Source organism: Pieris rapae, chromosome 15, assembly GCF_905147795.1.
Source record: "Pieris rapae chromosome 15, ilPieRapa1.1, whole genome shotgun sequence".
Classification (NCBI taxonomy): domain Eukaryota; kingdom Metazoa; phylum Arthropoda; class Insecta; order Lepidoptera; family Pieridae; genus Pieris; species Pieris rapae.
The window spans coordinates 9,163,041-9,176,960 of record NC_059523.1 but is presented as its reverse complement, the minus strand read 5'-3'; the positions used below and the strand labels follow the sequence as shown (position 1 = coordinate 9,176,960).

The following is a 13,920-nucleotide window of genomic DNA, read 5'->3' as shown; positions in this document are numbered from 1 at the left end:
AATATCTTTGAAATTTGTTTTAAATAAACTAGTTCAATACGTTTTATCTAAAAACCAATTTTGGACAGTCTAAAGTATTAGGAAATCTTCTCATGGACAGGATAAATTGCAGTCAAAGGAACCATGACACAATTCTTGCTTTATAATTTTAGTTATTTCGGATCAATTAAGAGAAAAGTCCATTGAAATACAAATATTTTCCTCGCTCAATTACTGTAATTAAATTAAACCTTATAAATCAATCTAAGACATCGCATTGCAGCTATTAGTGACGCTCCGTTCGAAAAAAACATCGACATCGATACATTAAGATTAGCAATGAATAGTGGTTTGAAAAATCTCGATAACTTGTCAATTATTTTACACTATTGATTTATTAATGAATAATTTATAGACATTTCTGTAAGATGTTACATTGTAGCTGGCGACTTTATTTGTAAGGAAATAATGTCTTCATTGACAGACTTGAAAAAGTAAAATAAATTTCGCATAATTTAATCAGTTACTATTTCTTGTTGCGTTCATATTATATAAATAAAAAATTGTTTTTTTTTAAATATTATAGTATAGTAATATATTTCGTAAATTAAAAAATCTAATGAAATTTAAAAAAAATCCGTAGGTTTGATCCGCAGTCATTTAACACTGGCTATTACAGTGAAGAAAAACATCGTGAGGACGGCCTCACTTGTCTATGGAATAAAAAAGGAAATACCGTGTTCAAAGAATGGTGGCCATGACCCATTTAGAGTTGTAGCGCCGGATTAGTATAATTTTGCAAACCTAAAGCGTGAGCAAATAATAAAATCGCAAGACAAATTCGCGTGGACTCGAGTAAGCGCGAGAGGCCGTTTGACGTATTTGTGTCAAGAGATACAAATACATGGAGATTTCAACTAAATTATTAATATTATTAATATCTTCTGGGACTTTCAGTGAAAGAAAGTATAATATTTGTATGTAAAAAGACGTTACATCATATGTATATGTAAAACATGAATAATATTCTGGCAACGAGGCTTTTGGTGGTGTTGTTCTTGGCGAAAGCACTGAAAAAAAAAATAAGCTCAAAAGGATTCAAAAGATGTCAAGCTCAGAATACCTATGCGGTAACGCAAGGCAATCTACTGGGACCATATAAATTCAAAGTTTTCGGTCTAAAAAATACTTGTTTTAAGTTTCAGAAGAACCCATTTGATATTTATTCAATATTTTTTTTAAATGAACGATACTTGACAATATAGTTTTACTGTTCGTCCCCAGCCTTTGGAAATTTTTTAGTATCTTCTAAACTATTTCATTTACAATTGCAATTAAATTAATATTACCTACTCCGATAGATCTATTTCTTCAACAGCGTAAAAGGCTCCACGCGGACAAAATCATGGTAGCAACTAGAATATGATCTGTATATAATCTGTACCGTACTAATTCATGCATATTTATATCAATGTTTGCATCGCGTTGCATATAAATATCGACAGCTCGTTATCTAGAACACTTGACAGCGTCAACTTTATCGATATGCTAATTATAACATCAATGAGATTTAAAAATACGATTTACATGGATTAAAATCTGTGTGTTTACTTATTAGTTAATATTTATATAAAGTTAGATCTGGGCCTCAGATTTCTATATGTATTGATCATTTGTTTTCTTACTAGGCAGGTGAGTGGTCAACCTTACATGTCTGACACACGCCGTAAATTGTTCTGTCTGAGCCATGTTCTTTGTCAATGACGTTTTTTTAATTGTTGCCAATAGTTACAAACTTTATACCAGTCTCAAGTAAAAGGTAGGAAAACACGCAAGAAAAAGAAACACATCAAAAGGAAACAAATGGATAAGCTAGTTAAAACATAATATTATGTAAATATTAAATGTTAATTTTATTATTGATTATGAAGGAAGATAATTTAATTTACTTGCTAATTATAATACAATAAAGGATAAAAGGCAGGAGATCTTAGTCGGAAACGGAATATTTAGTAATTGTAAGGAATTCAGAAAGGTGGTGTGGGAACAAGAAAAGAAAATATGGTTGAGGTCATCTCACAAATAGGGTTTCACACACACAAATATTATTATCAACAAAACGAAGCCTTGCTAAATGATGAGGTTAATATAGATGTCCTAAACGCTGTCAATGACTCACTTCGCCGTACAAGCTATAATGTTTGGTGCTCAGCCTCCCAGTGGTGGTAACCGGATAACCACAAGCTTAAGATGAGCATACTTCAGTCAATAGGCCAACGCTACTCTTCTAGGTTAGGTGCAATTTAAACCAACTCTATTAGTGTGTTCTACATCGTTACAATGATTTTCCAATAATTCTCATGAGAAAACAGGAAAGGGGTGTATCAGAAGGAAATAGCCACACCCAAGAAAATTAATACGTAAGATACTTTTTACAAGATGCAGTCACGTGAGGCATTAGCATAGACAATTGATGGTTGTCGATGATCTTTTTTATCTATGGTTATAAAGTTGTTTTTGTAGTAACTGTTATCTTGTTTTTTTAGATCATGTTAATATTATTTTTATTTAAAAAGCGATAAAAATTCTAGCTTATTAATTCATAATTTTATTCATAACTTATCTGTAGTAATAATCTATAGTTTATAATGGATATTAATAAATATTCAACTAAGATTACAGCGCTATAATGTCCCATAATAATACGTTAGATTTAAAAAATCAACTCCATGCCACTCACTGTCCGTGGCATGCAGTTTTGTAGCTACTGTTTTTTCTACAAAAAATCAAAGAACAGTGCAATGCACGATCGAGCACATATTAATATTAATAAATTGTGATTAATTATTCAATTCGCCATTCACAAATTGAGCTGTGATAATTTTGACGTGACTGAGTCATTTGAATATAGAACGTGTGAATATTCCATCTGACATTAGGCAGATTATATTGTCTTTGGATAACACAAACGCAAATTTCAACGGATTTTGTCCGGAAAACACTGGAAAATTAAAAAAAAATGGTTAAGAAGCTTTTCTTTACGATGAAAATACATAATATTTTTGAACAAAATTACATTTTAGATAAAATATACAAAAAATAGTATTTATTTGTAACAGAACAAAGTACTTGTCTGTACTAATATTACCAAAGGTATAAATTTATATTTCTGTATTTATAATAAACATAACCAACCAATTAAAAAAAATCACCGATAGAACGAGTAAGATTGTTATTACCAAAATCTTAGTCGCAAATATAAATAAATCGCAAAATTATAAGCAAAACTCGAAGACGACTGGAGACAGCCATGTTCTAGGTGAAAAAAGAAAGAAAATTTGAGTACTTAGACTTTTGTTGCCTAAAAGCGAACAGTGTCTGTCAGGATAGCAAAATGTTCAATATGTATAGCTACTATAAAGGAGAGGAAAAAAATCGTAGACAACTAGTTTTTAATAAATATGAAAAAACTACTCAATACTCGTAACAGTTAAGTATTAATAAAGAGATATAAACAAAAAAAGCATTGAAGATTGACATTTTCATTTATATACATTGTTGCAATGTTACCTTAAAAGAAATGTTTGTATTAATTACAGGATTCCTGCATTTTAACATACCTATTTAATTTATCAGAACGTTTTATGAATTTAAATACGAATATATGATATCGAAAATGTTTGTTATTCACCCAAGTACATTATGAAAGCTACGCCTTATTTATCATACTTTTATACGTTGCGATAAAAGAGACGGATATACTTTTGTTAAAGCCTATTTTTGTAATTACAAGGGGATCGTGATAATTTCCATACAAGTTCATTCCCCCCCCCCCCCCCTTATTATTTCCCAATTGTATTAAATGTAACCCACGAATAAATGTTTCATTTAAGACCGAAAAGAACGTTACATCGATTTAAATCTTATTCAAATAGTCCATAAACTATTTAGGTCTATTTTTTATCTCTGGTTCAACGTTGTTGTCTATTTAAATAGTACATTGCCCTTCCTCAGTACAGCATAACGCGGTCCCAAGTGTCCGAATAGCTGTATTCGCGGTTCCCGGTGCTATGCGTTCTATCTTCTTTGAGCTCGCCGCGCCCGAATGCCCGCGAAGGTATGTCATTGCATACCGCCGACCGCTGACGAAACGGTGGGAACTCGGGGACTTTTTATTTTGAATTTATTTTCGGAATTTGTAATTGTTTCACTAGTAACAAAAAGCATTTCCGTCAGTCATTTTCCAAATTTTGGAAATTTCATAACTATTGAATATTTTTTGAATTCGATAAGTCATTGTAGGTTTTACTTTAATTCTGATTTCGTATGAAATAATATTAACATATATATCTTCGCACTTCACTCTAGCAAACCTCTTTCTGTTGTGTCCATGGGCGGGATACCCTTAAAGTTAAGTTGCCTGCTTGCCTCCTGAACTTATACAAATACCTGCTCTTTGAGCTGCCATAATTTTTGACCACGCAATTTAAATTCTCGAGATTTTTGTTTTACTAGCATAGTTTACATAGTTAACATAATGTTTTGTTAATTAATAATTACCTACTAACACTAACTAAAACTACATATTATATATTTACATATATACATAACAAGCGCGTGGTTCCCCATTTACTATACAACAAATATTGTATTGTAGAAAGTTTGGTAACATGGTTCTTTAACCACTAAAATTAATCGAATTGGAGTAAGGTAATATAATATAGAATACCAATAGCGTGTTGGGGAGGTTAACGCGTTGACCCGCGTAATAGGGGTGGGGTCAAACTAGTGATGCGCTAGTTTAATGTCGATAAATTCTTAATTTCAAAACATTCCCGAATGGCCTTATGATAGAACTTCTGGCACGTAATTGTTTAAAAAAATTTAAAAAGTTTAGTACTATCTCCCAGGCCGATTTAAGATATTATGGAACTGGGGGAAAATACAGCCGCCCATGGACACTCTCAATGCCATAGGGCTCGCGAGTGCGTTGCCGGCTTTTTAAGAATTGAATTATTATTGCTATGTAAGCTAAGATTACTATGTACTCTGAATATCTGTTAGAATTAATAACTCCTGAAATATATGTATGACCCTTACAAAAACCCAAAGATAAATAAGTTAAATAGTTAATACTTTTTGCGATTACCAGCAAATATTTCATATAAAAAAATCAGTGGCGCTACAACCTTTTTAGAACTGGGCTTCAGATTTCTGTATCTATTTCATGATAATTTGTCAGTCTAATAGGCAATTAGGTGACCTGGTGTGCCTGACACACGCTGATGAATTTTTGGCTTTATGGTATTCTGAAGGTGTTTTATTTCGTACGAGCAGATGTTAAATGCGAATATAGAAAGGGGATTGACCCTACTATCTCCCAACGGTAGATCTAGGGGTTTCAGGACTAAGGTGGACCACTAATTGAACAAAATTATACACCATCCAGATTTGATATAACCTTCAATATTTAATAGAATATAATTACTTTGTATGGTTACAAACGTATAAGTTCTTGACTTGACTATGTGACCGCCTCCTGGTGCCAAAGCTGGATCCCTTGCTACCTCCAGGACTCATCCTGGATCAAATAATCAATACTACTCTCAAGTAGTATTGATTATTTCAATTTAAAACCTTAAAACTTCAGATTTATAAATAGTTAAGTTCGGGCTAAATCATAAACCATTGATTTTCAAATCAATATCAATATCTTTATTTCATGAGCACTTAATTACTTCATTATGTCATTTCGATACAAAAATAACTGGATTTTATAATAATGTAAACAGTAATTAATTATATTTCGGTAGCTGTTATCAATTTTTTATTTTTATTTCCAGACTAATGAATGAAGTATGAAATAATGATTATTAATAATTTTATTAAGGAAATACATGTTTTTGCTTCTCAAATCTCTGACTCAAATCACATTGCATGTATGTATAATTGGTAAAGTTCTCACTTTAAGTTGTCCCCGTATTTTTTAATTCTTGCCCATTATAATACTTAAAACAACTTGACCATTTTCGTTCGTCCTTTACGAGTTCATGTTTACAGACTGTCACGTTTTTAAATAAACATAATATATGTACGTGAAATTCATACCCATTGATTAAAATACCGCACAACTAGTTAGCCTTACATAACATATAATTATCACCGTGAATCTTGCTTGAATTGTTATTTTTATCACGTTTTTGTTTCGTTAATATGGAGTTTATTTTGTAACGACTATCATCGCGCCTTACCCGACCCATTGAATGTTTCTGACGACGCATTAATTATCTTAATTATTATTTTAAGTACGGCCAAAGCGTCCGTGCTAACGTGCCACTTTTGAAGTGCACCGATTATTTACATTAATAATTAAAAACGCAATAAATACAGTTCATCAATTAAGTATTTAGGAGAGGCTCAATTTTTTGCCGATCAAGGTTGTTGTTAATTAAAATTAAGTATTATTTTTATTATTTCACTGTTAAAATATTTGCAACAAGTTAACAGTAACGAAGCGCAAGTGAGTTTCAGTAAATTGGTGTATTGGAATCGAAAAAAAAATCTTGGAACTAGAAATATTACTGTACCCTATTTTTCTAATGCCTTACGATTTTGTATTTGTGTAAATGTTTTAAATATTTAAGATATTTTATATAAACGATAAAGTTTATTAATGCGTTTTTTAAACCTGTTCCATCCATGTCTGCACATAGACAACTCTATAAAACAATCGATAACTAGATTGACACAGCACATCACTATTCACCGAAGCTCCGCCCAAGCTTATGGCTTACCCTATGCGTGAGAGGTGAAAATTCAGCCTTTACAAACAAAATTCCCATCTAACACCTTTAAATATTGCTTTAACTTGTAACAAGTAGCTTATAAAGACCTGTGTTCTTAAATCTCACCAATGATTTAAAAAGTATACGTAATTTCTACTAATCGTATTTTCTCTTTGTATAATGACGTATAAATGTAGCAATAAAGAATAATAAATAAATACAGTATTTAAAATATTCTTAACCAATAGTAATAATAATAATTTAAAATTAAAACAAATATGAAAGGTTTGGTCCTTGTGGCACACCTTTAGCGCTGGCAGCATCCTCGCTGTATTGCGATACTTATTAGTTAATGCAGACGACATTTTTACGTGACCGAAATAATTATTTCATCAGGCATCAAACCTGTTTATAAGATAGTTAAGTTACAATACATATTTTATTCTAATGATAGGTTTCTGTATGTCATTACCAATGACCTTATCCGGCATTTTTGCACTGATAATAATTATTATGAGGAAAAAATATGGCAAGTAAATTGTTTTTGTTGTTAGCCACGACTTCGTTGTGAACGTTTATTTATTTATTTATTTGGAAACAAAACATATACATCTTTACAATAAAAATAAAGTTAAAAAGAAAACATAAAATAAACACATTGGATGTATCCAAAATAGAGAGGAAGGAGGAAGAAAACAATAGGAAGATAATATTACGTTTTTGTACGTTTAGTACGTGTCTTTTATATGTAAAAAATATATACATAGGTAAACTGTGCTATTTCCTCAGCATTTTAAACTAATTAGTTGAGAAACAAGTTAACATAATAACATTGATATGAACCGTTTTTAAACGATGTATTGTTTATCAATAGGTGAAGATCTGGTTCCAAAACCGAAGAAGCAAATACAAGAAGATGATGAAAGCCGCCCAAGTGGGGGCACCGCCGCCCAACCTTGGCCTCCCTCCCGGCAGCCCGCCTAACAACAACCAGTTGTTACATGGTCAGTATTTGGAAAAGAAATTCCAAGGTATATTACCCATACTTATTTTATCTTTTTTAGTTTTTTTTGTATTATATTAATTTGAATTACAATTTAATGCATATTGCAAGGGCTTTTCCGATAAACTAATTGAATATAGTTAACCGACCCATCTTTTGTAAATCTTTTAAAATCTTCACGCTTCGTCACGCTTTCAACTTCCAATATACAAAAAGCTATGCTATTTTAAAAGAAACATGTTTAATACTGATTACACAATCTTTTTTATCATTCCCAGGTGGTGGAGGCAGCTCTAGTGGCTCCCAGCACTCTCCTTCAGCGTACCAAAGTGGACCAACACAGGCCCACAGTCCCACGCCCAGTTCTACACCGGTTTCAGAGTTGTCCCCCGGTTTGTCTCCAACGGGGACTCCTTGGGACGTTAAACAGCCCCCACAGCAGTCTTGGGACGTAAAGGTTGGATATGTAAGAGAATTTCTGAAATTTTACTACACTATTTACAAAAGTATATTTATATGGTTTAAAAAGATTAAAAGTTTCCTATTATTTTTAGATTTTTTTGATTCCATTGTCTTATTCTTAACGCTTTCGAAGCATTTTGTAGTAAATGCAACTTCTTTATATAAGATATTGTTTTAGCCTAATTCGGGGCGGTCGCCGGACGGTAGCTGTGATGTCAAACCCCACCAACAATCGTGGGATCCCAGGGTCGGTTATGTAAGTACAAATATTACTATTTAAACCAGCCCGAAGTTATGTGAAGGGCCTTTATAGCTCAGCTCTTGCTTTGGCCGAAATGGAATATTGAAGTATTTCCGAACCAATTCGACTTGAATCCTTTAAGAAAAGAGTGTATCAATTCGCACTCTGGAACCCTTTGGCATTGAGTGTCCATTGGCGATTTAACTAACGTTTGTCCCCTCTTCCATAAAAAACAACATACAACTCCTTAAAATTAATGGATTTTTCTTTTCATGGACGCATAAAATATAAGATGAGAGAAAGTTTTCTAAGCATTTTTGACCTTACAAAAGACCTCTGCATATTAAACGATTTTACTTGTTTAAGCAAATCATTACATCATGCATTTTAACAATGATGACGTAAAAGTCTCATTGTATTTTTAATACACTTAACAAAATTTCATTAATTTTATACTTCTAATGGTAAAAGTAGCTTTTTTCCAAATGAAATAAATACCGTGAATTTAATTTAGATAAATGCTCCAAGGCTCACCCTTGCCACACCCATACTCATACAAAAATGTTATAGAGTTTAATCGTTTTCATAGGTATAATAAGTAAATTTGATAGATATTTCTAACTCGAAGTTTGAGGTACCTAAATACAAAAACACTTAAATATACAGTATTTATAATATTCCTAACCTACAGTGCAATAATAATAATTTAAAATTGATAAATAGAAAATAAATTGTCACCATCTACCACCTTATATCTGTTATAGACAATTTTGATATGTTTAGACGTTTCATAAGTTATTAAGAAGAGAGAAAACGTGGCTTTTAAGAACTAAACAATAGAGTTTATCCATTGTTCCATAGAATAAAATTTTAAAAATCTGTCGCTTTACAGTGAATAATTTACAATGTAAGACTTGAGGATACTTAGAAATGTGGGACGGGGACACTTAACTTTAGTCCTAAAAGTTCAAGTGGCTATTATTCCACAGACTTTAAAATATACGTTTAACACTACGAAACTTTGACTATGAATGGAGCTTTTATTTCAAACAAGCCAATTCGAATAACTTATATTATGAACTTACATATTTTGATATTTGATATAATAATTCTCGAATCCCAACTCGTATTTTAGCTTCATATCTTAAATGCTTACATTTCAAGTACAATCCCTCCTAATATAATACCTAAATATAATAACTAAAATATATTATTAAAAGGAGTCCCATTAGGCAAGGTTCCGAAGATACTAGCAGCGTTTCCCCTTTGAATAGCTAGACTAATTCTTTACTCAATCCTAGTCGGTGTTTGCTTGGTTTCCGTTATTACTCCAGATTTAGAAAAAAATCAAACTATGATATCACTACAAAACCAAAAACACGAAATGTTCATCATATTTTTATAAAAGGTTATTCGACTACTGAATTACTGGTTCAGTAGTCAAAGTCAATATCGAAAATCATTTCTTCATATAGGTATGAACGAAAAGAAATATACATTAATTGCTTCTAATTTTACATTTACTGCCAGTTCTCAAGTCAAAGGCGTAGAACAGAGGAGAACTGGCAATAAACTCTCCGCCACTCTTTTTGATCGCCAAGTTTTTTTTTACATGATGTTTGTAAGGTACTGCAACTATTACACCATGATCCACATGATATCTTAAGTAATTAATAATAATAATATAAATTAAACACGAAGATGTGTCTACTATTAAAATCTAAAATTAAAGTATAATGTTTTTTTGCTAAATTCATGTGCACTATTACTGCTTGTAACATATACTGTGGTATATGTATATTTGATGTGCTGTACTTAAATAAGTAAATGATTTTAATTGTAGTGAGGTTTTGAAAAGTCCAGGGTAAAAAAGCTCACGTCATACAGCGGTGAGTCGGAAATCCCAATTTAGAGAACAGTTGCGCGCATATAGCCAGTCTTATTAGATAGAAGCCTTCTAGTCTACTTGGAGTATAATAATGAATTTGATCACACAGGGTGCGCCTGGAGGTCCATGGGACATGAAGGGTGCGCACGCACATGCTTTGCATCATCAGGCGGCGCCGCAGCCGCATCCACCCTACGTGCCGCAGTACTCCTGGTACCAACCTGAAGCCAACCCAGGATTACTGACGTAAGTATTCAGCAACATGTATATTTTCCAAGTAGCTTCACCAATGGATCATGAAGTAGTCCATAGCGTCATAGTTTAGATGTTTTACGCCCATTTATTAATATACACAAACATCACTAGATTTTCTTTTATTTTACTAAAAATAATAAAAACAACACAATTTTATGTATACATTATTGAAAGTAATACAGAAAATGTAATTCGTCATATTTTTAGATGTTTAATTTAATTAATTATAATCTTGCTTTAGCCTCCACCATGAATAGAGTCTTTTTTACTAGTACTTTTGAATAAATGTTTAAATAGTATAGTATTTAAAAAATAAAATCCGAATTATAGGTATAATAAACAAATTATTATTTACAGTGAAAATGGCCTAGCCTTATTTCATCGGATGGGGTTGAGGAGCCAATTCCTAGGACCAAATGAACAAAGCTATGACAGCTGAAGCAGTGTTTAGGCCTATTTATTGAGCTGAGATACAGATCATAACCAACAGTCCAAATTAATATAAAGTATCCGTCGATTGGTTATTGGTACTCTTTAATAAATATTTGGATTAAGATGTCTATCTCAGATGAAAAATAGATTGAGATAGGTTATTGGGTTTGGGCGATAGACACAATACGACAGATATAATTTCGAAGAGACAAATATTTATAAATATATAGAATATTTGGACTGTTAGGCCGTTCTGTTGCTCAGTTTCTTGTTATTAAGTGGCTTCGTTTCCGATTTGTCCATGGCGTGACATTATTCCACAGAACATAGTATTCACTGTTGCCATGACAACGGCGATTGTTAAACTGTCACATCAAATACATAATTATCAATTTCAATAACTTTTTACAATTGTATTAGTTAAAATCGACAAACCCTCGTTTGTCTTAGCGACTATCGAACGGATTTTTACAGGGTTTAATTCTGTAAATATAGCTGAATTTTTTTTATACTTAGTTATTGAAAATGGTTAATTAAAATCTAATTTAGTTTAAACTGTTACAATGGCACACATTCAATTATAACTTTTGTGGTATAGCAATAAATAATTGGGGATTCGTATAATAATCAAATTATTAATTCAAAAAATTATTTGTCAACAGGGTCTGGCCTGCGGTCTAACATCGTTGGGTAAAAGAAAATTGAGAAAAGTGGAAAACAAGCTTATTGCCACAGAATATATGCCATTGTAATCGTTTTATACAGGCAATGTTTAAATGTATAGTTTATATTATTTTATTAGGCGTGCAATAATGTACATATTAATATAAATTCCCATTTTATTTGCATCTTGCTAATTACCTTGTAATGGACAATTCTTCATAATGGGCCTACTGCGTAATCGATAAAAAAAATTAATATGACAAATGAAGGTATTCGAATGAAACCCTGATAAAAAATTGCAAATTACCCGCAAATGTTTTTTAAATTTACTTTTTATTTATTATATTTTTTTTAACGCCAGAAGTTTTTTGAGACGAATATTTCTTTCTTTTTAATATAAAGAATCTATTCCTATATATGTATTCTTGACTTTCTGGACGATAAGGAAAATACATTAAAATTGTAGGCCCTTAAACAAGTCTCCTATGTATAATTGTCCAAACTAAAAATTTGTACTAAAAGCAACAGACATTGCAACTATAGAAATTGCGCATGCGCATTATTTCAGTTTGTTGTGAGAATTCACGAAGACCAAAATTCGCTTCAATTCTAAAATGTCATAATGACAACGCACACGTATTTTTAAAAGTTAACCTTATTTTAATTGAAAAACTATTTTAAGCTTTAAAACATCCGTCTGATAACTAAAACGTCAGAGCTTACAAAATACATTGAGAGGGAATGTTCTAGAAAAATATTTTATTTAGATTACAAAGGACTACTCCATATCTTCCAATACCGATTACCCATACTTGTACTAAAGTTTTGTACCATTCAATAGACTGGTTGTAGTAACTAAGTTGGTTTTATTTTACTAATTCAACTTAGTATTACAACAACTATTAACTTATTATATTATTATTATTACTATTAGGCCCGGCGCTCATTATCAGCATCAGAACGGCTGAAGATTTTAGGCGATAAAAAATATTAAACATTAACATCACGGCAATAAAGTAGAAATTTCCATGTTATGATCGTAGTAACACAAATACCGCTTCGGTAAGCTTGAGGCTACTGCATCGGCAGCTTTGAGTCCTCTTCGGGATACTTCGAGATCGTCTCTAAGACAGTTGCAGCATGCCAAGACATAGTTTCCGACATTGTGCGCTTGCACGTAGGAATGCCGAAGGATCCCTTTTCTTGCCGATGTCGATAATGCCGGCTTAAAGAAAGAGCGTTCTAATTCTTGCAATGCGAGTCATGGGTATCACTTAACATTGGGCTGAGCCTCCTACCCGTTTGTTTCCCGTTACACGAAAGAAATAAAGAAATGGAATATAAGGCTATTGAGGTTGATATTGGGAGTTATAGAGAACCAAATTGTTCAGACTAAACTAATATTAGTCCAGATCTTTAAGAATTCGAAATTCCATAATAAAGGAAACTTAAATTACATAAATTACAACTATAATAAATAATGAATAATAGTAACAGTTGGATTATATTATTATTTTACATTTCGTATTCAGTTAGACATTTAAATGGAGCTCTGCGTTTTAGTAGATGACTTATTTATTAGTGAAACAGAAAGAGAAACCATTCTGTTGTGATATAATTTTAAGCTATTTTTTTGTGAAATTATACGAACGATAGTTTATTTGGGCAACATGTAACTAAATATTACGCTGTTTTAGCAAACATCTAAAAGTCAAAATATTTACTCTGAAAGGAATACGATAGATATAAAATATATTGCATATGTGTGTCATTCTAATATTGTAAGATGTTGCTGTTGACAGCAACTTAAACGATAGAAAAGACCCACTGAAAGTCGGTATTGCTGTTAAAGGCATCTTAAAATATAGAAAATATAGGCCAACTGATAGTCAATGTTGCTGTTGACAGCAAGTTTCAAGATAGAAAAAGACATGGGCCCACTAAAAGTCGGTATTGCTGTTACTAGCAACAATGTTGCTGTTGTCAGCAACAATGTTGCTGTTGTCAGCATGTCAACTTAAAGCTGAGTAAGCCTAATAGCAAAAATTATTGTGTTTTTGTATTATTTGTGTGTTATTTAAACCAAATACCTACAGTATTTTTATTTTCTTTTTAAATAGGAAAGACCAGTATTTCAGTTAAAACAGTGTAATTAGATTTAGCTTCCATCACTTAGCGCGTACTATGACTAAAAGTTATTGTATTTTGACAA

The 13,920-nt window shown here is 31.9% G+C and overlaps 1 protein-coding gene across 5 annotated transcripts in view; it reads left to right on the top strand.

The window, feature by feature from the left end:
- Positions 1-12,001, top strand: part of LOC110997230 (homeotic protein distal-less) — a 79,750-nt gene extending 67,749 nt beyond the window's left edge. The window contains exons 4-8 of one of the 5 annotated variants that reach the window (XM_022265286.2): positions 7,639-7,768; positions 8,046-8,233; positions 8,408-8,485; positions 10,468-10,604; positions 11,708-12,001. In XM_022265286.2, coding sequence (XP_022120978.1) covers positions 7,639-7,768; positions 8,046-8,233; positions 8,408-8,485; positions 10,468-10,604; positions 11,708-11,726 — 552 coding nt within the window. In that variant the 3' untranslated portion in view covers positions 11,727-12,001. Of the gene's footprint in view, positions 1-7,638; positions 7,796-8,045; positions 8,234-8,407; positions 8,486-10,467; positions 10,605-10,970 lie in introns of all 5 variants that reach the window. The other 4 variants (XM_022265283.2, XM_022265282.2, XM_022265285.2 and 1 more) reach the window with 4 other exon arrangements.
- Positions 12,002-13,920: the final 1,919 nt, after the last annotated feature.